General features: G+C 38.8%; 1 protein-coding gene across 3 annotated transcripts in view; it reads right to left on the bottom strand.

Moving 5' to 3' along the window:
* MYH11 (myosin heavy chain 11) overlaps positions 1–25,360 on the bottom strand; it is a 59,642-nt gene that overhangs the window by 8,726 nt on the left and 25,556 nt on the right. For 2 of the 3 annotated variants that reach the window (XM_051632036.1, XM_051632038.1), the window contains exons 5-34: positions 23,932–24,034; positions 22,239–22,259; positions 19,752–19,844; positions 18,816–18,879; positions 16,643–16,741; positions 15,514–15,657; positions 13,047–13,142; positions 12,589–12,707; positions 12,267–12,419; positions 11,662–11,835; positions 11,317–11,490; positions 10,730–10,844; positions 9,620–9,813; positions 9,337–9,458; positions 9,163–9,232; positions 8,859–9,019; positions 7,948–8,056; positions 6,982–7,113; positions 6,489–6,695; positions 5,974–6,111; positions 5,371–5,494; positions 4,797–4,968; positions 4,111–4,323; positions 3,824–3,968; positions 3,529–3,735; positions 2,736–2,840; positions 2,496–2,648; positions 1,816–2,064; positions 1,345–1,557; positions 459–671 (exon numbers count right to left, since the gene is read on the bottom strand). In XM_051632036.1, coding sequence (XP_051487996.1) covers positions 459–671; positions 1,345–1,557; positions 1,816–2,064; positions 2,496–2,648; positions 2,736–2,840; positions 3,529–3,735; positions 3,824–3,968; positions 4,111–4,323; positions 4,797–4,968; positions 5,371–5,494; positions 5,974–6,111; positions 6,489–6,695; positions 6,982–7,113; positions 7,948–8,056; positions 8,859–9,019; positions 9,163–9,232; positions 9,337–9,458; positions 9,620–9,813; positions 10,730–10,844; positions 11,317–11,490; positions 11,662–11,835; positions 12,267–12,419; positions 12,589–12,707; positions 13,047–13,142; positions 15,514–15,657; positions 16,643–16,741; positions 18,816–18,879; positions 19,752–19,844; positions 22,239–22,259; positions 23,932–24,034 — 4,282 coding nt within the window. The remainder of the gene's footprint in view (positions 1–458; positions 672–1,344; positions 1,558–1,815; positions 2,065–2,495; positions 2,649–2,735; positions 2,841–3,528; positions 3,736–3,823; positions 3,969–4,110; positions 4,324–4,796; positions 4,969–5,370; positions 5,495–5,973; positions 6,112–6,488; positions 6,696–6,981; positions 7,114–7,947; positions 8,057–8,858; positions 9,020–9,162; positions 9,233–9,336; positions 9,459–9,619; positions 9,814–10,729; positions 10,845–11,316; positions 11,491–11,661; positions 11,836–12,266; positions 12,420–12,588; positions 12,708–13,046; positions 13,143–15,513; positions 15,658–16,642; positions 16,742–18,815; positions 18,880–19,751; positions 19,845–22,238; positions 22,260–23,931; positions 24,035–25,360) is intronic. The other variant, XM_051632037.1, reaches the window with a different exon arrangement.

The following is a 25,360-nucleotide window of genomic DNA, read 5'->3' as shown; positions in this document are numbered from 1 at the left end:
ACAAGATGAAGTCTTGATTTATCCTTGCTGTCACAACACTAGCATAGAAATAGGTTGTGTCCTCTCTTGCATTTCCAATGCTTTTGTATCTACTCAGTGGACTTGAAAAGGCAGATGTAGCAGAAGCTGTTTTGTTTTTTTTCAGTTGCGGTGGGAATATAGGGAAGGTTTTTCTGACTGTGTCAGAAATAACAATTCATATGTCTAATACTACACTGGTTGTGTTAAATCTCTATCTTTTGGCAATTGTGCACCTGCTACTGAAAGAGGAATAAACCTGCTATGCAGTTTTGTGCTTTTTTAGTACAATAACCTACTTTTTTACAATTTACTAAGCACAAGGCAGTATAATGTTTTTTCCTCATTATAGTAAGATACTTATAATAATGGCATGAGGTTGGAGACTTTCAGCTGTGACTTGATTAGATATTTACAAAGGTAGTAATAGGGAATGGTACCTGTTTAAGGAGTTGTCTTTTCTTCTCCTCATTCTGTTCATCTCTGGCTTGTAGATCTCTCTCAAATTGGCCTTTCAGGGCCTGCATATTGACCTCCAACCTGAGTTTGGCATCTTCAGCAGCCTGTAGCTCGTCCTCTAGCTCTTCTAATTGTGTCTTCATCTCTTCTACTTGCTGTTCAAGAGTCCGTTTAGATTTCTCCAATTCATGGACCTTTCAAGAAATGAGAATTTAATAGACTTGTTATAAGGAATTAAAATTTATTCTAGTAAAAATACAGTGTACCTGCAGTATATGACACATTTGAAAATATCAGCTGTGAACAATAAATGGAATAATTTGCACTGAAAATGGTAAATTCACATTTTTTGTACACTTGCAGATCTGTCTTAAAATATCCAACTTTTATTTATCCCAGACTTTATCTAGTTAAGTATCATAACTGAATTGATTTAGTATCAGAAGTAATATTATATCACTGTAATAAAATTAGTGATCTGCAATGCATCAGTGGAAATTTGCAGCTATACAAGTAAATGTTAGGCTAGTGGCAAAGTCAACTATAACTAATGAATTCAGAATTGCAGGGATTACAACTTCAAAGCTGCTAAATATACTAGTAAATTATTTAGAATGTCTTCAATGTTTTTTCAGTCTTAGAAATCAGTAAGAATCTTTTTCATGCTTGAAGACATTAAAGATAAAGATGTCAAGACTCTTGAAGATTTGAGCCTAAAAGGAGTAACCTTTGAATTCTGTATGAAACATCTGATCTTCCTGAATGGATCTGTGTGCTGCAGAGAATTTCCCACACTGAAAACACTTGTTTGTTTGGTAGCTACTTTTTTGTTGTTGTTGTGGAAATTGTTCTAAGCCCAAAACTTACATTCTTGCCAACATCATCTTTGGAGCTGACAAGATCTTCCATTTCAGCTTTCAACATTTTATTTGTTCTCTCCAGTTCTTCTTTGGCTTCCAAGGCCTCTTCAAGTGCTCGGGCCAATGACAAAGCCTTTGTTTCTTTTTCTCTAGCTTCAGCTTCTGCTCTGTCCCTTTCATCTGCATATTTTGAAGAGATGTTTTTCTCTTCAGCTAACATCTGAAAAAAAGGTAGTGTTTATACAGGAAGTCATTAGTAATAGGGTTTTTCTGTTACAACTGTCTTGTCAGTTGTTAATGTCAGAAAAAAAGTCTGCTTTTTAATAAATGTATATAAATACAAAATTAATTAGTATAGTGTAATTAAATTTTAGGGTTTTTTTTGTCCTTGCTTTATATTTCACTAAACCAGTGGAGTCTCTGAGAGTTCCAGAGAAGTCAGGTGATAACACAGCAAGGGAGAATCTTAAATCGATACCTGATCAAACTTCTTCTGTTTCTTCTCCAGGTTGGAGACCAGCTGACGCTGGTTGTCTAAGTCCACCACCAGGTCATCCAGCTCCTGCTGTAGTCTGTTCTTGGTTTTTTCCAGTTTGTCATAAGAAGCAGCCTTTTCTTCAAACTGTTGTGTGAGACTCTCAATTTCCTTCTGAAGTTTCTTTTTGCCTTCTTCCATGGTTTCTACTGTGCTGGAGTACTCCTGTATCTTCTTCTTAGAGTCAGAGAGCTGAAATTTGAATTCAGAGGAGAAATCTTTACAGCAGTGATAACAAAGCTTGGCAGAGAACACAGCCAGGAGACAACCAAGACCCAGAAGTCTTATCTAATTTGACCCATTTGAAGATAGTGACCAGTTACCCATCGCACAGCCTTCATAAAATGAGGCAGACCACAGAACTATTATGCACCTACAGGCCTAGTGTCCAAGACTGTCTTGGGAACTAGTTTGCATTTGTACCTGTCCTAGAGATCACACTTTAAAGAAAAGGAAGACTGCTGGCTGCATTGTGGAACTCCATTGATGCCATGTGGGCTAACAGCACTAGTTCCCTGAAGGTCCATGTGCTGTGCCAGGGTAGTTCTACAGATCTGAAACCTCTGGAATTACTGATAAAACTCTTGGTGGTGGAGCTAGTCATTTAACCATGGCACTGATACCTGTATTGTCAGTGTTGAAATATGTCTCTCCAGATTTTGTTTTGCTTCTACTTCTTCATCCAACTGCTCTTGCAAGCTGTTCTTTTCATCCTCTAACTGACGAAGCTTGGTAGACACGTTTAGCTTCTGCCGCGTCTCTTCCTGAAGCAGCTCCTACAGTGGCAAAGGGCATTAGTTCTGGTCTTTTTATAGTGCATATTACAAATATTGTAGGTGAGCTGTTACTGATTGAAACTTTACCTGTGTATCTTGTAGCTGAGATCCTAAGGTTGCAACATCTTTGGTCAATTTGATTGTCTTGCTTTCTGCTTCATTGAGCAAACCAGTCACATTTTCAACTTCAACCTATGAGACACCACAGTGAATAAACTCAGTTATTTTGCACAACATCAAAATCTTCCTTCAAACTTTATTTTGCTCTAGATTAAAGTCTTAACTTTGAACAGGATCTGAACCTTCTCCTATGCTTCTTGGTCACCTCAAGAACCAGCAGAGTTTTTAGCTTAACTGGAATTCACCATTTTGCCATAATTAATGAACAAAGTTGTAACAATAAGCTTGATTGGTATGGCTGGACATTGAACATCTACCAAATAACCAGTTAAAATTATCTGTAGTTATTTCTTACTAGACACTAAAATCATAAGTGAGAATTCTCCTTTCATTGTCATTTTTTTTGAGCACCTTATATGTTTAATAGCTGTCTAATTATTTCCCAGAAGCTACATCTATGTTCCCCACCACCCAAAAATGAAAGAACAGAAAGAAACTGAAATGTGCAGCACAGTCACTGAACCAGTGGTGGCATTACAGACTGCCATGTGTACAGGGATGGTGAGACTAAAAGCTCTCACTTCCATGAGACAGATGGGTTCTAATTGTTTAATTGTGTGATAATTGAACCCTACTGATGACAAAAAATATGAGTATTTCAGCTGACCTCCATAGGGCCGGGATTCCTCCAGATCTACTCTCACAGAACAGTATAAACGAGTCTTCTCAAGCCCAAGGTGTCACACCAATTCATTCCTACCTGTAACTTATGAACTTTTTCATTGAGTTCTGTCCGAACACGCTCTCCATCAGTGTATTTGGACTGTAACTCCTGCAGCTGTACTTCCAGCTTCTTCTTTTTATGCTCCACATCTTGTTTGGCCTGATTCAGGCTCCTGACTTCATTAGCCAGATCAGCATTTTCTTTTTCCAGTGTCTGTTTGGTCTTATCCAAGTTTGCTTTAGCCTACCAGCATGAAGAGAAGAAAGATGATCTATAAAAGGAAGCCATGTTATCTAGTGGATAGTTTTCAAAAAGATGGATTTCTGTTTACCCGTTTAAATTGCTCCAGCTGCTCTGTTAGCTCTTCCACAGCTTGGGTGTGCTTTTGCCTCATCTCCTGGACCTGGGCTTCATGAGTTCGAGTCTCCTCCTCCAGAGCTCTCTTCAGCACTGTGACCTCCTGTTCACGCTTTGCTCTGGAAGGTAAAAACACACAAATGGAGCAGCAGCAGATATGAGTGTTCCAGTCTCTGGGAAAGTAGCACTACACAGTTACTAAACAGTGTTGTACTGAGCATGGTGACATTTATTTTTGGCTCATGTGCTCTGTCTCTATACCTGAGCTCTTGCTGGGTGGCTGTGGTATCCAGAGTATCCTCAAGCTCTGTCTTAAGAGCCTCCAGCTCTTCACCTAGGTCTCTCTTCTGTTTTTCTGCTTTGTTTCTTGCAGCTCTCTCTGACTCCAAGTCTTCCTGGAGATCAGAGATGTGAGATTCCAACTCACGGATCTTTTTGAGGGCGTTGTTCTTCTGACTAGTTTCCTCTTCAAGCCTGAAAAGAGGGTCTTTCATTTTATATATTAAAAAAATTTAATTGTTTTACTTTGAGGAAATCAGTATACCAGGGATTAAAGGTTTATAGGTTCTGTGCAAGAAAGTACTAAAGAAAGATGGGGAAATGGTGCAAAAGGGTTCTGGCAGCTGTACTTTTACAGAGCACAATGCCTGGAGATGCTGATCACCAGATTCAGCAAAAGTTTTGGTTGAATGTTGTCCACCTTAAGTGTATACAGAAAATCCACTGAGACTCTCAGATGGGTCAAGGTCAGACTCTTAAGTTATTTCTGCCTTTTGCCTATGTTGTTACACTTCACTCTTTGTGAAAGGAAGATTGGAAAATGGGGAAAGCATGCAGAGAGGATGTAACTGAGATATGAGAATCATGGCTGCAGCATCTCAGTGTCTGGGAGAGACACCTGTTCCAGCCTTGGTTTTGAATCTATGTGCAGATTCAGAAGTGAATACCTGGCTAGAGCAGCCTGCAGCTCTTCCTCCTTCTTGGCTAGTTGTGCCTTCAGCTCAGCAATTTGTGCTTGGAGCTCTGCAATTTGCTCATGTAGATCACCTGACTCCCCTTCCAGCTTCCTCTTGACTTTCTCCAATTCTTGCCTGTTCTTCTCTTCTTTCTTCAGTCGCACTGAAAAAGTAGGGATTTCCAATCTTGAATTTAGGCAAGAAAACGTTCAGGTCTCTGGTGAGCTCTGGTGAACTACAGTTCACTGTGTTTCTGAAGCAACACACAATACCTTACTGTCATCAGCTATCTCAAGCCACCCCAAAGAATAATTTATCTTTCTCTAGAAGAAGCATTAATTTTTCCCCTCATTTTTCTCTGCTCTTTTGTATGCAAGGAAAGGTAGATATCTATGCTTTATGCACCCTGTGGGTTTGGTGATTTTCAGGCACAAAATAGCTTCAGCACGAGACATTTAGAAAACGCCCCATTATTTTTTTTAGTAGTTCTTTGAAGATTGTTTGGTTTTTTGGTGTGTACCAAGGCAAAAAAAAACCTGATATAAACCACTTTTGTTCATGTTACCTTCAAGTTCTGAAATCATAGATTCATGTTTATTTTTCAGTTTTGTAAGATTTTTGGCTTTTTCTTCTTCTTCTGCAAGATTTGTTGTTAGGTCGCTTATTCTTTCCTCAAGGAGTTTTCTTTCCTTAAGAAAAATAAAATACATCTGTTAACAAAGCAGCACAACTCTTTGCCAACTAAAAACGTCCAAGATGGAGTAATTCTTGAGATTGTAGTGATACATTTCAATCTGTCAATTACAGAGGAGCTGAGGAGGGGTGTCTGTGACTTCCATATTCTCTAATCTGCTGCTAGTATAACTGTGTATTCACTCTAATGGCTGTTAAGTACAGGGCCCAGTTCAGAGGAATATTCCCTTTCAAGAAGGGATTGTTACCTCAACAGTCATCATAGTGTTACACAATTTTGAATAGTTTACATAAGCATGGAAAAATTATCAAAATCTTGTTTCATAGAGGCTGAACTGATGGTCTGGTGAATCTGTACACCCATGACACTATATTGTCAGGAGCACTCCTGTTGTTCTATTGGAAAATAAGGTGTTTTTTTTTCTCATCTTGCACTATTTTACCAAAGTAAGAAAATGAACCCCGTAACACTTACCTTGGTTAGCTTATTATTCTGATCTTCCATGATAAGAATATCATCTTCCATTTTCTTTATCTTGCCATCTGCTGTTACTTTTTCAAGTTGCAGTTTCTGCCTTGCAGCTTCTTCTTCCTCCAGCTGTTCTTCAAGGTCCTTTTAGGAGGGAAAAAGATCCACAAACATGAATTCTGGAAATAAGATACCACTTACATTATAGGAAATGCTGAATGTTTGTCACTGTATGCAGGGAATGTTTTAGACTGTTGTTTTTAAGAACTGTAATGTCTAGTGATTTAGAAGGAAAGATTTGTAAAAATTTTTTAGATAAAAGATTATTTAAAACTGAGGTGGGCAAGAATAGAACTCTGGAGAAAAGACCATCACTTGATTATTCTTACTTCAGTGGCAACCATTTATGGTACAGAGGACTCTGTAGCAAGCACTTTCATAGGGTCTGAGGTTTGCCAGTGTCCGTTTCTTCTCTGTCAGATACAAGTTAGTGTCTGTATTTGTCACTTGTGTCTGCTTACCAGCATTTGTTGCTGCATCTTTTTCTTTTCTGCTTGCAACTGCTGGCTGCGCTCCTCCTCTTCCTCAATTCTGGCTTCCATCTCATGCAGAATCTCTTCCAGCTCTTGTTTCTTGGCAGCTAAACGGACTCGCATCTCTTCGGCTTCAGCATATAGTTCAGTTTCTGCCTGAAGCTGTTCTTGCAGGAGGTTCTTTTCCTCACAGATCTGCACAAATAAAATGGATAGGAAGTTAAGACTTGTATTGTGAATTGCCCCACAGTGTCCTTTAAATAGTCCTAGCATAAAGGCAGGCAGCTCTGCCATGGGTTCTTGTGTGAATATTAGGCCTCTACTGAAGTAACTGGGAGTTTGCACAGAAGTTGTGTTCTGGACCACTGCTGTGCAGACAGATGCAAGTACAATCTAAAAAGACATATTTTTTTTTTTGGAACAGCTTCTAAAATTAGTGAAAGAACCGCAAGTGTTCCCCAGAGGCTCAGCTGTAAATCACCTGTGCGTGTTTCTGTTCCAGCTCCTTCAATTCACTTTCTGCTTTTTGTTGTCTTTCCTTAGTTTTTTGTAGCTCTTCATCCTTGGCCTGCATTTCTTCCTCTTGGCGGGTGACTTGCAGCAGTGGTTTCACCTGAAAATAAAAAGTTTTTTTTAAGAATGTTTCCTCTCAGTATTTATGTTAACTGAACGTGGTACTTAAAGGTGCCACTGTCTGTTGTTGCTTAGGTTGGACAAATACTGTCCAGCCAAGCTTGACGTTAAGTGTCTTTAAATTGGCCTCAGCAGTGTTGCCCTTGGTCAATTCTGTGTTCATTCTTGGAGCCTTGTGAGCACCTGAGCCTCCAACAATGCCACATTTTTAATAGCTCCAAGCCTGTTTTCATCCACTGATAATGTACAAAAGATACATCTTCTGCATAGAAGGCAGTGTGCAGACAAGTGTGTCACCACTTATTTCTGGATGCAGAGGAGGTTGCTATCAATGCAAGTAGGAACAGTTTTCTGAATCCAAACTGAAGGCCATTCTTGGAAAAACAAACAAAAAACCAAGCAACAAAAAACCCTAAACAAACCAGACCTCTTCGTTAGGAAAATAGACTTAACTTGCTAGTGTGTCTAGCAGGAATGTTTAGTGTCCCAGTTAGGGACTCTGTCTTATTATTCACCCCTGAAAAATTACTTCATTTTTGGCAATAAAAGGCATCTCCAAACATACAAAATATTGTTTTGAATCTCTGCTGAATTAGTATGTTTCATTCTCAAGCTAGAACTAACTTTTATGTTAATGGCATCATATAACTACTCTAAATATCTGTAACTCAGAATTTTGTGAGGCTAGTGAGACTCTTGACATGCACTGCAGTAGCCTTTGGAACCAGAAGTGTGCCTGATATTATATGCTTCGGGATCTTGTGCACTTCCTTTTGGAAAGCTGAGGAGAGATTCACCAGTAGCAGTCACTCACTTTAGTGAACAGTCTCCACCATTGCCAGTTCCTCAGCTTCAGGTAAGCAGCACAATTTCTTTGGATAACCTTCATTGCAGTCAGCTGTTGCTGCCTCTTGGCAAAGGCTCTGTGGTAAAAACCAAAGCAACTTGGTTCAGCCTGAGAATACAAGGTGTCTGAGATACACATATTAAACAAAGAAACTCTGGCACGAGAATCTGCTGATTAGCCACATGGTTTGAGAATCTGGAACAAATTCTTTTGTCACTTGAAGACTGCCTGTGCTTTCTTGAGTGAATATAACTGTTTAGTTTTCTGGTATGTTATTTAGTCTTCTGATTTTTGGCTACTCCATAGGTAGGTGTGAACATGTGCACTCAGAATTTGCTTTGATAATAATTCTTGAAACCTATTATATTTAAATTTCTTTGTTTAGCCATTTGAAAGTCTTGGTAGTGTGCAGAAAAAGAGCATTATTTTTAAGAGTTTTGTGATGTACATTAACTAAGATCTTGCTAAATAATCAGTGCTTCATGCCCAAGCTGTGTAAGAAATTACTTTGTTTTACAGATGCTAGCGATGCTGCTACTTGTAATAGTGCATGAGACTCCAGTCACAGGCTAGGATGCTCCTTCTCCTGCTCGTACAAAGACGTTTAAATGATGGGTCACTGCCTCAGAGGGCTTACTGTACAGAGGGTGTAAGTGGCCTCACAATGTAACTGCTTCTCTTTAATTCTACTAGTAAGCCTTTTCTGGGCAGGAAGCGAGTCTTTCATAGGACACAAGTTGAGTTCTAATACCATACAAGTAATAGATAATGACAAAATGACCTAATATCTTGAGTTTGTTCTACAGAGAACAGAAGGCCCCTGCAGATACTCTGCTACAGAAGACATATTTTTTTGTTTTGTTAGTACATATTCTTACTTTCTTGCTAGGTAGCCTCGGCACTGAGCCTGGAAGGTGATGATAACATCTGTGATCTTCAGGTCTCTTTCTTCTTCCAGGTGAGCCAGAACACCAGTTCTGAAGAATATTTTACTCTGTCCAATTCTGTACAAGTTGGGATCAAGTTCTAATGCTTTTATCTGCAGGAAAATAGTGATATTGTTAACTCCAGTGCTGAGGTTTAAGGTATTAAAAATTACTTCTGATTTCTGTTCACTCTTAACAGCTTTTGTATAGGAAGTATAGGCCTGATTATCAATAGGATCAAAAATGCTTTCCTCACCATCAGTATGCAAGCCTGCTTCCCATCCATGAATCCTTTAGGAATAGCATTTGCAGCAAGAATTTCGTATCTGCCAAAAGATGTTGATGTTGAAACACATCAGATTGTTTTGTACAGCCAGACATATTACACTACTATGAAAGCCAGTGTTAGGATGGAGTGAGGAGTTCCTACCGCTGACGGAACTCCTGGAAGACAATCCTGTTGGGGAATCCCTGCCGGCAGATGCGAATACCTTCCAGGACACCATTGCAGCGCAACTGCTCCAGCACTAAGTGGGCATCGAGTTTGCCAGCCTGAAAATGGAACAGAAGGTCTTTTTAGCACAGCAGAAACTTATGAAAATGTTACCAGCTTCTATTTTGAAGACATAGTTTAGCTCCATGATGTGCTGGTACAGAGAGCAGCTCAACATGAATAGTGTCAGGAGTCTGAAAACTGAACATTTGAAACTTACCCTTTTTTCATGATTTGGAATGATACAGCGGACAAAGTTGGGATTGGTATTCCTTAAGGTGGTCATCAGTTTGGTCAGCTGCTCCTTATAGAGTTGTCCAACAGTTCGGAACATGCCTTTCTTGGTTTTTGAAGCACTAGGGAGTGAGCTTTCAGTCATCTTGGCCATCTGGTCCAGCCCAACTATACGGTCCACTGAAATAGAAAAGAGAGTATGAATGGAACATCTTAGATAAACTGTCCTTACCTCACATTACACCTGCCACTGGCACTGTTAAACTGCAGCTTCCCAAAGAGGACCAATATGCTTTGCTGCAATAGAAGCATACTAATAAAAGTAGTAGAAAAACCTTCTGGGTAAATAGTTTACTTCTGTCAAACATGAAATGAGGATCTTTGTTATCTAGTGACAGAACAGCGCAACTGAATTAAAAAAAAAAAAAAAATTATTTTGTTTGCTCTAAAAGGAACAGTCCTTCTGTACTATATTCAATTGGTAGGCTGGTGTCAGAACCAGGACCATCTCTTGACTCCCATCTGTTACCCAGTGGTTCTCAAAGCTAATAATCTCCCTCAGTTATGTGATAATTCAGAGCCACCTTGATAGTGTTTGCATGCACGTTTATGTCCATGTGTTAAATGTTTATACTGTAGTATATGTTACAGATCCATATAATCTTTTTAAAAACAAGGGTTTTTTTATATGCATACAGATATCCTTCTGATCAAGTTTAGTTGAGATTATATGTCACTGGAGAAAACTGCAGGACTTCTGGGAGAGAAGTGTGTAAGGTAAGGAGTTCATAAAACCCAACAATAACCTGCATTAAATGAGAGCTGCAGTAAGACATATGCAGCAACTTTATACCAGTATAACAATTAATTTTCTTCTGTTGCTGAATAATATTAAGGAAATTCTTTTATAGTGCTTGAAACTATCTAATGATGCTTTCCAGAAACATGTCTTTTGAACACATTCTTATTTTTAGTGAAGTCTCTTTTATGCTTGTCATTTTCACACTTGTGTTCTGCCAGCAAGGGAAGGCTGTCAAAGTGTTGCAGAAGTTTCTCCCTTTAAACAACACTACTGACTTAGAATAGTGATTCATACCATCTTTCCAAAGGTCTGCTACAAACTTGTCTGAAGACTGGTTCAGCAGAGAAGTCACATTGTCATTTAGTGGATCCATGTTCTTTGTTAGCCAGGCAGTTGCATTGTAGGTAACCTAAAGGAAACACTGCTGCATCAATGATCTGTTCTTGATAAAGAAATCTGGAGTGCCCAAGAACATAAGGCACTGTATTAACACAACTAATAACAGTGTAAAAAGCTTTCTATGGCTGAGAGCTAAATATTTATTCTTACCTGAACTAGCATCTGAAAAGCTTTTTGCAGACATGACCATGGCAGGGCACCTGTCCTGCCTTTAAAATACCTGCTTGCTAGAAAGGAATCCATATTACTTGGATTTTCAGTAACCTTGGTGCTGCTTATTTTTGTTTTCTTGTGAGCTTAGCACAACCATTAATGTTTTGCAAATCTTATTTCATGTGTTAGGTAATGAAAGCACTTAATATACATATTATGTAATTAAAGCCATCCCTTATCAACGTGGGTACTGGACTGTTTCTTTTTTACAATTTGTGCATCAAAGAATCAAAATTCCCTATGGCAAAATAGCTCAATCTATCCAGTACCTTTCCTGCGTAGTGCATGATACAGAACTCAGTTTTATCCTTAAGTTGCTTGGGCTTCTGGAACTTGGGATGGTTGCCTTGTTCTGTACATAATTTCTCCACAAAGGATGTGTCAGTAGCTTTGGGGAACCAGCACTCTTCATCCAGCAGAGCCAGGACACCTGGTGGGTTGGTCTGCAATGTAAGCAATATCAGATCAGTATCATCACGGGCATCCCTTATGTTACACACCCTACCAGGCAGCAAAGGATCTGAAATATCTTAAATGGTCCTCTTATGGTATCAATACATAACTGACCCTGATGCAACCTATGTAGTATCCCACTTATCAAGATATAATCTTACTGGTCTTTCAATCAGCTCAATGCAAGGTTGCAGGTCAAGGCCAAAGTCAATGAAATTCCATTCAATGCCCTCTCGCTGATATTCCTCTTGCTCCAATATGAACATTGTGTGGTTGAAAAGTTGCTGAAGTTTCTCATTAGTGTAGTTGATGCACAACTGCTCAAAGGAATTGATCTGTGAAGAGTAAAAAAGTGAATTCCTAATGTTAGAGTCCTTCAAGAGGGAACTTAAATGACAAGATGAAATTTGCTATCTTCTGTTCCTTTTTACATATCACCATAATTCAAATACAGGGATCCATATTTTTCTAATATGAGGTTTTGAAAATTAAAAGTAAGTTCTCAGGTGGTAAATCCTTGTACTGGGACCTGCTCAATACACCATAAAAAGCAGACCCTGTCTCTAAACACTGAGCCCAGCAGAAGCAAGCTGCCAGCCTCCAGCCCAAGGGAAAGGCAAGCAGCCAGGGACAGCAGACCTATGGGTCATGCTGGCCATGGCCTGGTAGCCAGCTTGGAAGAACCAAATTGTTTTTGTGGCTCTGAACCTAGATTTTTTGTCATGATATTAAGGAGTTTATCCAACTTGTGTCCCACAGCACGTACCTCAAAAATCTCAAATCCAGCAATATCAAGGATCCCCAAGAAGGAAGCACCTTGTCTTTTTGTTTTATCAAGAGCTTTGTTTACACGAGCTAGAATCCAACGGAAAAGGCGCTCAAATTTTGCTTTGGCCAAAGCCTCTATGGCAAAGTCCGCCTGAAAAAAAAGAGGAGAAGATTGTAAGTGAAAGAACAAACCCAATTAGCTGCTAACTTCAGTAGATACAACACAACAGAAAACTGGCATTTTCTTTTAGACCAGATGTAGGAAAAAGAGAAGAAAGGAGAATTATTTCAGGAGAGCCAAGCAGACTGCAAGTAGTTACCTGCTCTTTGGTCTGAGCTTTCTGAACAACATCTCGTCCTACTTTAATCCTTGGGGTTAGAATAGATCTTGTAAAATCTGTCACATTGATTCCCATCAGGTGACACACTTTTTGTGCAGCTAGAATAAAAGAATGAGATTTTATTTCAGGTAGAATTTTCTCTTAGCAGCTTAGTAAGCGTGAATACAAGCAGCTCAGCAAGTGTGTGAAGTTATTTATCTTCCTTAAAGGCTCATCTATTGAACGTACAAGAGATGCCACTCGCCATAAAAGTATTATTTGTATCCAAGCAGCAGATTCACTGTTCACCAATTTATGAGCTTATTTTAACTATGGTATATATTTTAAAGCCTGTGAAGTACATGTCATAAATAAAAAATACTGATAAGGAGTGCTTACTTAGCTGCTGTTTTATTGATTTCTTAATTATAACTAAATTTTTAAGTGACAAGTCATACCAGTATTGTCTGGCATAGAAGCCTGATCAGTGTTTCTCTCCTTCTTGAAGACAATATTACCCAGTTGTAGGACAGATGAAACCACCTTCAGTATAGCTGTAAGAGAAAGATAATATAGATAAAGGATAATATAAATAAGGAACAGAATAGACACATTTTGAAAGGTCTATTCTCTGCAAAAACAAAGATTCATGCTATTGCCTGTGCTAGTCTGTACCTCTATGGAAGGAGCCAGGTTTTCTTGAAAAGACTATGCCAGAAACTGTAGTAGTTTGAGAACCGAGCAGCACCTGAGCTATCTGTGCAGGGGAGTAAACAGGCTGGTTTGGGAGCACCAGCACCTCTAAGTTAAATTGTGCTGGTTCCCCATTCAGGCCTCCAGGTCTCAGGAATTCATCTTGCACTCACAGTAGTCTGTAGGATCTTCCCTGTTCAGTCACTTCACAATCTATATCTCTGTCTTTAAAATAAAGAACTATCTATGAAATACCAGAAGCTGCAAAAATATGTGGCACTTCTGGACATCCAATTGTGCAGGAACATGTGGGTATTTACTTGTGCAACTAAAATCAGGTGTACACAAATCTTTGAAGGATTAGTGTCAAAGTACAGAAAATTAATTCATGTTTGATTACTAAAATATTTATAAATGTGATGTTACCTAGCTTCAGGTAGTAAAATCTACTGATATGTTACAGATGAGATTGAATCTAGAGTAGGAAATCAAAGGGATTCAGACAGCAATAGATCATCTCCTCTTGTAAAGGACAATACTACTGTCAACACCACTACACGTGCTTTGGCAGGAGATGTGATGGAGCGACGCTGCTCCTTCCACCAGGTGTCACTTGGGGCATAACAGTATCCATCCATGGGCGGTGCACACTGGTGTGCACCAGCTAAAGCCATGCACTCTCCCAGGAACTGAGAGGTAAAAGCTCTGCAGACTGATCTTTCTGGCAGGCACACATTTTAAAGCTAGTTTAAATTGTTGGTTCATGCTCTTTATTTTTTTTCCTCTTTTCTCTGAATCAGTGAATACAACTATGAGCTATTTGAGCCTGTTTCATTCCTTTCAAAATGAAATAATAGTATTTTGCAATTTTTTCATGCTAGTTGTTAGAAAGTTCTGAAAAAAATGACTTTAAATTATTGTTACTGTTGTTGGAGCTGGCTTAGATTCAGTAGACTATTCTGGGTATGGATGGTGTTCTTCTAATGAGAAGTCTTCCCTTTCTTAAACACAAATTACCTTTCAAAACACCATGTGTTATAGTACTTTTGCATGCTGACAACTGCACCAATGCTACAGAATTCAAATGGGTCAGGAGAGCATGTCATGTTCTTCCTACAAGTAGGTGTCTGAAATTTATGACTTATGAGAAAAAGCCTTACAATTCTTCATTCAAATGGACAGATGAATATTGTGACAATATATTTTATTTGATTCATGTTTAAATTACTGTGTAGAGCTGCCCTGTGCATCACCACTTTTTCTGTGTATCAAAGAGGTAATTTCTCTTTGAGATATACTCTGTTCTCCAATATAGGTGGTGATTATTTCTCTCCCTGTCTTTTCAGAAAGTGCTGCCAGTTTAAACCTTTGGAGGAGGTGGTTTGCAGAGAGTTTTCATTATTGGCTTCAGCTGCTCCATCAGTACCCAGGAAAAGGTAGGTCACTTTAGTGATTTTAAAGTAGAACTTTTCCAACAACAACCCAAAAGCGGTAGATGGTAATTAGATCTCCTTGCAAGGCAAGAACAGTCACCCTAAGACTCACAAGAGTTCCTGAGGCATCACCCCATTTAATACAAAGGAGACAATGATTCCAAGGAGGCTGGTGGTGTTTTGTGTTGTGGATTTGTGACAGCAATTTCAGTATCTTCACTGCCAGGCTGTTCTCAGCTCCTGCTCTCCTTCCCTGAATTCTGCTGCTGGTTCATGTTGTCTTTAGGCCCTGAACTGCCACCAGTTCAATTGCTGCTTCTTACTGTCTCTGACCATGCTTCTTGTGTTGTGTGATCTTGATCCTGTGTTTAGATCATGCCTTGATCTTGTGTGTCTCCTGATCACACAGAACTTATTCTTAAGGTGAGGTAGAAATAAATCAGTGCTTGAAAAGCTTTGCTTTATGAGAGAACCTTCATTCTCTTTCCATGAGACATCTATGGTATAATTCATCTAATACTTCCTGAGAACAAAGGAGATCTCTGGGCACTAATTCACAGTGTACTTCTGAGAAACAGAAGCTAGGTAACAACTTCTAGTTGGTGGTTCATACAAGATCACATTTTTTCCAGAGAAACAAGGATGTGAATCTAATATAATCTAATATAATTTTATTATATGAATGTAGAATCTTACTTCATATGCATATATTGCAAAGTGATTATCTGTGCATTTGCATATCTATATAGTGTTACTTGCAGATGTATACTTTGAATACAATCTTGCTAACAAGTCTCACCTATCTGTTCCTCTTCAGTAAAGCCCATAATTTTCATAGCTTCCAAGGTCTCCTGGAACATTTCATCATCTTGTTGAGAAGGAATAGGCACATGGCCATTAGAAAGAAAGGTGTAATTGTTGAAGCCTTCCAGCAACAGATCATCTAAAAAACAAAGAAAAGTTTTACTTAAGAGCATAAACTTGGTTCATGCTTGTTCCTCTTATGAATAAATTATAGTGTTTCCACCAAAAGAAGACTGTCCTTGTATGAGGACTTTAGGGTTTTGTGGTGCACAAATATTTTCAGAATAACTTCATTTAGCCAGCTTGATTATGTGAAGTTTCTAGTTTTCGTTAATAACTGGGGAATATTTCTGCCCCTCAGTGGAATTTTGCACTCTCTGGACTCAAATCCAAGCCATTCTTCACAAAAGTCTTTCATTTAGTGCTACGTGTCACCTCAGATTTACACCCTTCCATGTGGGGATTCATATCAAGTAAGAATGGAACCAGGTAACAAACACAGTGGGCCAGTCCAAAAGGCTCTCCAGCTATATACTGTGGCCAACATGAGACTCTTTGGTAAGGAGCATAAAAAACAGGGAAAATACAGAGTTATCCATTGCTTTATGCATTCTTTAGGAACCAGCGATTTAGGGAACAATGTCATGTTAGAATCATGATGTTCTAATATGTATTATATCTAATGCTTTTTTTTGATCCACTTAGACTCTTCGCTTTCTCAATTCTGAAGCAGTGGGCTTCACAGTGTAGTAAAGTGCTGTGGGAAAGACATTATCTTATTTTAAAACCACAAGCCAATATTTTCATTGTCAACCCCAATTTCTTTTGTGCAAGAAATACTGAACAGCTCTTCCCTATTCATCTTGATATCATTCAAGATGGGAGCAGAAGGAGTTTACATCTCCTGTAAACTGAAACATCCTGCAAAATGTAGACAGCCTGGCTCAAACAGGTGGACATCAACTGAAACTTTCTTATAATTCACTTTAGAGAATTATATTCTATAGCTAAAGAGCTGATTATTTATTAAAAAGGATTAAATGGCATACAATTAAAGAAGTTAAGATAAATTACCATTGCTCAGACTGTTAATGAGATCTAAGAATCATTAGCAAGTAACTTACTTCTCATTTGATCAGAGGCTCCAGCAATCAAATAGTAAAAGATATGAAACGTTCGCTCATCTTTGGCCTGACGAATACAACGGGATTTCTCAAGCAAATCTGTTTGTCAGGTGTGTTAAAAAAAATCAATAACTTATCAATAGCATTGTTTAAAATATTTGCCACAAGTTTGTCTAACGTGTCTAATTCCATGGCAGAAGCTCTGGTATCGTTATAATTCTCACCACAATGAATAGATCAATTTTCAACCTTTTATTGTATGCTAAATGCTGGTAATCATATTAATAAGCACCACAATAGACACAAGTGCTTAAAAAAATCAGATATATAAAATAGTGTTCACAATATAATTCACACCACCTTTAAAATCAAGTGCCAATATGATTCTTTCAATGTAAGGTGGGACTGCTAACAAAAAAGCTCTTGAGACCAGTACTGTAGGCATAAAAGCAGTAAAAGCAAACTTGATTTGTGGTCCATTTTTGTGTCTGTAAACTACTAAACATGCAGTTGGCAATACTGTTAGTATTTCAGCATCAGTCAGTGATTAGCTCTTCAAAACCTCTAAGTGCTATAGATAAAATGTCAGTTAAGACCAAAAAGATTAAAACCTGTTTTTTTTTCTAAAGATTACTTGTCAAAATAAGACTAATTTTGTTGTTTGATGCTACACCCAAGAGATAAGGTCCTTCTTTATAGCTGCATCTTTCTCTTTTATTGGAACGAGTGGCGTTATGCCAAGATGAGCAATGTTGTAGCACTAAGGAATCTAGCTGTATATTTATTTGTTCATTAAAAGATACTATCGCATAAGCATAACCAAGGGAAGAGGCACCAGTATTTGGAAAGCAAAGTCAGGCTAAGCTGAATTTCTCTGAAATGTCTGTACTTTTTTTCGTGTAAAAATATATCAAGGTAGTTGATGTACAGCTCACTACCCTGGGTGTGTCACTGGAAACAGCAGAGCAGTATTTAGCATCCAGAGCAGACAAGTTCCCTGTAAATGTCTGGCACTGGATGGTATCTGGGGCATCAGCACCAGCAAGATATTTGCTTCAGTTCAGTTGAGTGAGTTTCCAGAACATGTAATTTCTGACCATGGCAGTTTGACAAAATATGCAGAGATCAAGGCAATTTCAGAATAAACTATCTTTTGCTTTGACAAAGGGAGGAGAACTGTAATGACTCTTAAGACAGCTCTTCTGACCTTGTCATGTTCCTTGGGTTTTCCTGTTTCTTTTGTTTTTATTAATACCAAGTCTTTAAACAGGTGGGAGGGAAAGTTATATTACTCTTATTAAAATGACCCTTCAGTCCTCCAGACATGAACTAGAAAGCTGTCATAATAGGTATCATATTGACTTCTCCCTTTACAGGTTATTCTCAGTGCTTTTTCATGGAACATCTCTATTGCAGTACAGCATATTTGGCCTTTGCTACACCTCAACACCAGGGTGGGTGCAGCCACAGGCTTGATCACTCAGTTCGCAAGGCTCAGGACCCTTCCCTTACAGAAGCCAGGGTGCACAGGGCTGAGGGTGAGCTTGTACTGAGCATCTGGGCTTCATCCCAACATGCGGTCAGGACTGGACAAAGTGCCAAACATGGACTTGAAAACTGGAAAACACTCTCCAAGTTCCAGGGTAAACTGCAGTGGAAATACAAAGCATTCACTGTTTTTTCAAAGTGCTTGTTACTGCACCAGTTAGAAACAGTGAAGTTTCAAAAGTTTTTATCCAGCTGGAAATGTACACCACAAGGAACTAGAGTGACCTGTGCAGGATCACACTGGTACGAAACAAAATGACTGCACAGCTCTCAAGATCACATGCAACCATAACCACAAAACAATCTTTTCCCGTTATTGTATTACTGAGACTCTGCTTCTGAAGTCCCCTGCTGTTGCCTTAGGTATGGTGCTTCCATGTTCTGCAGCTGTATATGAGGAATAGCACACTTTCCTATAGCTGAGAAAACAGACCTGAAAATGTAAACAGGAGAGTAAGACAAACCTAGCAGCTGGTATCAGCATAAATGGAGCAACTTCCCTCCATCTTTGTTTATAGAAGCCTCAGCAACTTTTGCCTTTCTTAGACATGCAATGGAGCTTGTTTATCTTACTTCCTTCTGCTCACCCTAGTTAGCTCCCAGAGCAGCTCACTGAAAAGGATACAAGTCTCTATGTTTGCTCCGACAATGTAGCCTGTCACGTCAAAGTTGATACGGATGAATTTGCCCTGTGAATGAAAAGAAGATCTAGATTGTGCTGTTCTTTCAGGTTATGCCAGATTTTCCAAAATTAGTATTTAGCCTGTTTAATAAGACATGTACATCATCCTCTGAAGAATAACGTGCTTGACTCCTTTCTGCTGGGACAAGCCATGGAAAAGCCTGAAAGGAAGAGAACTTCTCTGATATTCCCTCAGGAGAGATTTGCCCCCACTTTTCAGAGGGAAAGGAGTCCTCCCTACTGAGCCAGGCTATGGAAGCTGGGGATATAACAACATCTACTTTCTACTTTGATTTCCACAAGTTCAATGAGGGAACAGCATTGGATCTGTGCAGCTCCCTCTGCTGAGGTTCATTTGAATGGGTCCCTGAACTTTGCAGGGACAGAGCAGAGGTGGGAGAGGAGGGTCTGCAGAGAAAACAAGTATCTGCCAGCACTCCCAGAAAAAATGTTATCAACTAGTGACAGCCCTCAGCTCACATCATTCTAGCTTAAAATCTTTATGAATGTTTTTGCTTTTTCTCCTGTAGTTTTTTTATATATATTAACTGCTCTTGCTAAGTAACAATCACACTTTATGAGATACATACTCAACAGTGGTGCAAAGAAAAAGAAAGTACAGCTTTTGTTTGTAAATATTCTGGAGGTTGCAAATATTCTGCAAATACTTTGAAGTCCTGGGGCAATAACTTACTCTGGAAGGCCACACAGACTAAATTGTGAGAGGACAATGGTTCTGTCAAGTTTGAGCTTATCTTTAATCTTCTCAAAGCCCAAATTCCTGTTCAGAAGCACTGATGAGGGCTGCTGTTAGTCCACAGTGTTTTAAAAGATGCTGTGCCTCCCCCCCACTGACCCAACTGGATTTTTCCTACTTACAAATCTGGAGGAGTTGTCATTCTTCACAGTTTTGGCATTTCCAAAAGCTTCAAGAATAGGGTTTGCCTGTAGAAGCTGTTTTTCCAGCTCACCCTAAAATTCATTCAAACGCAGTTAACCCTAAACTTCACACTTAAGGAAAATGAACAAATGTACAATGCAGAAAAATGTGAAAGATAATTTAAACCTCTTATTTTTTTTTGCTGAATACTGTACTTCATGTGGATTCATTTTCATTCTCTATTAATCTTTGTGTTTATATATTCGTGCAGTACAGTGTTGTCTTGTATACATGACCCTTTTCCAGTCCTATTGCCTGTGACAGATCAAAATCAATTGATCTGTTTAGTATCATGACTGGCCTTTCTTAAAAAAAAAAAAAAAAAGAAGAAAGGGTCATTTAATGTCAATTTTGTTTCCAGTTTAATATAATTTTTGGAAGTAATATTGTTAAAGCAACCTTATAATGTCTTTTTCAAGTTAGTTTATTGAGATCCTTTGCTAGCAAATGATAATGTCATTAGAATAACTTGCTGAGAATAATTTTAATGTAACGCAGCACAAAGCTACAAAGCAGATTTCACCAAGTCTATTAATAATGATCCATGCAAGGCTATTTAGGTTAAATATGCAAATGCATTGGTTTACCTCAAACTAGGATAATGAATTATCATGCAAACACACAAAATTTGTATTATATTGTTAATTGAGGTTGGTAATCGCTAATGAAACAAATCATGCAGTGAAGCAAGCATGCATTTGATATCCCTATTTCTAAACAACTCAAGTTGAAGAAATCTTTTGCTTATGAATACAGCTTCTTTTAACTTTTCATGCAGCTCTACCCTATTAGGTCACTCACTTTCACATATGCTTCTTCTCATCCTATTTTTTGAGCACTACTCTGCAGCAACATGCATTATTTCAAATAACTCACCCTGAAAAGTCCTTGATAAAAAAGATAATATTTAAATAATTTTAATTAGAAAATAAGGCAATATTTAGGTTGAATCTAGGGGAAATAATTTGGAAAATGAATGTGCTTTCCAATTAGTGTGCAAAACTGGTAAGCTTTTTCTGAATTATAGTCCTGAATATTCTGTAACTTGTGGCAATCCTAAGAGCTGCCTCAGAAATATCAATCAAAAGCAAAGACTGTTAACAAATGGCTAACTTATCTGCATGGCCATGTGATGGGAGAATGTGCACCTTCCTGAGAGCACAGATCTTTTGGGAGCTAAGCCATGTATCAAGACTGCATTTTGGGAGGAAAAAAAAAAATCCACCAAAAATCCACCAAAAGTTACTACCTAAGAGCTGAAGGAAGAGGAAGGAATATTTCCAAACAAGCTAATACAGGAGTCCTAGACTAAGTAGTGCATCCCTGAAGTCCTTCTGAACTGAGCAACTCTATTTACAGTTGCACTCTGTAGACTTAAAAACTGTAAGTGGAGGGTGTTGCTGCAGTCAGATGGTGACAGCTAAAACAGAGTCTTGTCTACTAAACTGAGACAGATACCACCTGCTTCTAGTGAGATTTGAATTATGCTGTAGACTTGGGGTGCAAAACTGCGGCTCCACATGAACAGCATTGCTTGCAGGTGTAAGTCTGGTGAACTCCACAGAGTTGCCTATGCCAGCAATGAATTAGCTTTTTTTGCAGAGAGCTTGTCAAATTAAGTACTAAATTATCTCAGGGGCAACACATTGCCCTTTGTCATAGCCAAAGTCTGAGAGGCAGCATTCAGAATGGGGGGGGAAAAAGAGCCCTTAAAAAAATAATCCCATTTGCATGGCACAGAAAGAGAAAGGCTAGGCCAGCAAATCTACCTGTAGTCCCAAAGCCTTGTTCTGCTGGGATGGCACAGCACAATACTGGAGGGCCTGTGAGGGCCCACAAGAAACTGCCAAAACCCACCTGCAGACACAGGCTGCAGTGGGAACTGCTCTGTTATGCATCATAGCAGCAAGCTCAGAACATGCTGACTTCTGTGGATGTGAACAATTCTTAACAGTTATATGAAAATGTAAAACTGAAAGCAATATCAAACAGAAAGCATGCAGCCAACCAAATCAAACACCATGAGGTTTAGGAGTTATTTCACAACAGTCCTAAAGAGTTCAACCTGAAGCACGATAAGCATTTGGGTATTTTCATTCAGAAATTACTTTGTGCAATTTCAGGCTGAGTGGCTCATTCAGGATCATGGGAAATGTAATTCAAACAATGGCAATTTGAACACAGAGATACAGAAGAGAGTGATACTTAGAAGATGACCCTGCCTGTGTCAGACCTCATTCTTTACCATGGAGCCTGACACAGTTAGAGCATTTGAGCATGTGAGAGCATTTGGTGCTATTGTTGCTTTTTATCATCTCATACAACATATTTCAACAAAATCTCTCATAAATTTTCGAGGTGCAACAATAGCATGCAGATCTACACTCAGTGCCTTAAACACACATCAAACAGTCTAAGTTACTCACGTAAGAAAAAGATGGACCTTGCTGTATTGAATAATGTGGTATAAAACAAGTGTCAGTATCATTTCCATTACACAGACATTTTTATTGTTTTTCCTGTATTAAAATAACCAATACACAGTTTCCATGCAAATAAACCAGGAATACACATACAAACAATCTACTGCAGACATACCAAGAGTACAGATACTGTTAGCATATAAAGAGCATTTTAACTGAAGAGGAAAAAAAAACAACCCAGAAGGAAAGGGATGGGATCTGAAGCCAGTCCCAGGTGAGTCTCCCAGGATGAGACAAGGACAGATATTTTTATGGTAAATCCCCAGTTCTTCTCTGGTGCAACTGAGGCATTTTGATAGTCAATATTTTTTAATGACTGAAATTGCAGCATCAGTTGTCCCAGACACTGCATTACTATTTGTCAGCATGTTATAGAACAACTTAGACTTTCTCTCAGCTCTCATCTGGTGGTTATTTGCCTTCAGGTCTGTCTCAGGGCCACTTTGATCCCAAGAGTTCCCCAGAAGAGTTGGTTGAAACTGCGGTTACATGCCCATTAGGAATGGCCTTGAAACTGTAAGTTCATTTTCCCCGGCCACTGAGCAGGGACCCAGTGGGAATGTATAAACATTCAACAAAGGAAAATTATGCCTTTGGTCTTGGACTGTTTCCACTAAATTTAATTACAGATTTCTAGAAAATACTACCCAAAGGGACATCTACTCCCTCCCCTGCTCCAAAGCAGACTCTGCTGTACATAAACAACAATTATTTATGGTGGAAGAGGCCAGGCTGCACACCCTGTGCTGGGCAAGAGCAGCTGCAAGACCCCACACAGGTGTGGCCATGGGATTTTTACTTCATTTCCCACTGCCCTACTAATTGCTTCTTTGGGACACAATGAAATGCCTTCCCGAATTAAGCCTGTTTTGTCACAAAAGTGAATTGGTACTTTTTAATTTTTTATTTTTTTTTTTCAGAAAAGTTTGAGTATCATTCGAAAGGCTGGAAATGACGTAGGACCTGGAGTTGTATCATTGAAAACAGCAAAGACAGTTGAGAGCCTCAGCCACACTCATGATCTCAAGGAACTGGGCAGGTATAAGTTCATATTATGGTTCAGGGCAAGATAACAAACTTTAGTTGCTAAAACAAGACAAATTTTGAAGGAACAAAGCACTTGAAAAATATTGTGCCTTTCAATATAACTCTCTCTGACAGAGGAGTAAAAAGAAAAGGCAAGTTTTATACTGAGACTATTTGCTAGTTAGTAAGAAAACTTATTTGCTAATAAAGCAAATAAAACCTGTGGAAGTTTAAATGCTGGTATATGTTTTTGTTATGTATTTGAACAATGTGTTAGTTAAAGGCTTTCCCAAACTTCTTGGTTGCCAGAGGCCAAGGGTAAAATAAGGACTCAAGCCCTTCATGCTAGGATATAAATAGGTGCTTTGCATATGGAAAGCAATGAGTATTTCTCTCTAGCAAAGTACATTCTGATTTGATGCCTAAGGGGGTGTCAAACGGGTGTCAAACAGAAAGGTTTTTTTCCATAAACATAGAGCTGTGACGTATCTGTGTACCCTTAATACATTGACCCTTTGGAAAGCCACGGAGCCTGACTCGCTGTAGCACAGTCAGCTCAGTACACTCCTAACAGGCTTGAAGAAGAGGGGAATACTGAAGGTTCACTTACAGTGACGGTGGTTTCCTTTTTGCCCTTATGTGATGAAGCAACAACAGCCAGGTACTGAATGACCTTTTTGGTATTTTCTGTCTTGCCAGCACCAGATTCACCTCTGAGGGGAAAGAAAGTAACACAAAAGAAGGTAGGTAACTAGTGGACTCCTGCCATGTGGTATATTTACTGTATAAAAACAGGACTGGAAACTGTCTGGCTCAGTTCATGTTTACCCCAGAACACCATCTCTCCAAGCCCACCTGACTTCAGCATGCAAAGAACGTGCTATCAGAGCTGTATCTCTGTCCCATTAGTATTTTCACTGGATGCTGGGCCATTTAAGGCAATTCTAAAACATGATGCATTTTTGAACAACAGTTCATCTTGCTTTGGCAGCATCTGAACATTTATGAGAAGTGCAGCTGGCAGGGACTTTGCTTGTGGTTTAAGACCAAAAAATACAACATTAACTATGAAGTGGTACAGCAGTAAGAAAAAAATATCAGCAGTAATAAAATCACTTTATCTTCTGAAACTTTGTAATTAAAGTAGACTAACATCTTACATCAGTGCTGAAGAATAAGCAAATAATCCTGCCTCATCTGAACTCCATGTTCAAATGCTCCTTGAATTCAGTGGGACTAGAGCTGGGACTGCCTGAAGTATCCTTGCTAACCAGGTAATTATCCCACAGGAGATGTCTGGACAGCAGGATTGGCATCCTGGCTGTGCTCCTGGCAGTGTCCCTTGGGTAGCAGAAGGCAGTAGTAACTTTTCACCTCCTAGAGGACTTCCAGGGTTAAGTTTATTTACAATTTTTAAGCCCTCTCTTAAAGTAAAATACTGGTTTTCAAAGTTACAGGTACAAGGGCCAGATTTACAGAGTCTTTTCTCAGAAGAACATTTCCAGCCTACTTTTCCCTTTCTAAGTGTCATATTACATCATCTTGTGTCTTCTAGATACATTTGGCTCTGAGGATTATTTAGATGAAAATGCTTTTATACTGTCTTGTCTCAACAATCAAAGAGGACATTAAAGTGGGTGTGGATGTAATAAATTAGTTCTTTCAATTGCATCAAGCTAGTGCTGTGAGGAGGGCAACAGTCTAAATATAAGTTGGTCCTCTTTAAATTAAAATGGATTTAAAAATAAAAAGAACAATACATTAAAAAATCCAGTGAATATTTGTCAACTCTTTTGAAGCTGAAACTATTTAGCTGGATCCACTGCAGTTCTGCTTCTTTTCCTAATTAGGAAACACAGGAGTTAATTTTCCCTACCAAGGGACCAGTGATAAATGGATATAAAAAATATGAGTAAGTGCTGGGCAGAACTTTCAAGACAGGATGACATTGATATAAACGTTAGGAAACCAGAAACAATTCCTGCCTGAAATACAACATGATGAGAAGTGTTTCTTCTGGCTTTTAGAGTTTTAACCAG

This window comes from Apus apus, chromosome 14 (assembly GCF_020740795.1).
Source record: "Apus apus isolate bApuApu2 chromosome 14, bApuApu2.pri.cur, whole genome shotgun sequence".
Lineage (NCBI taxonomy): Eukaryota > Metazoa > Chordata > Aves > Apodiformes > Apodidae > Apus > Apus apus.
This window is presented reverse-complemented; position numbering and strand designations above follow the sequence as displayed.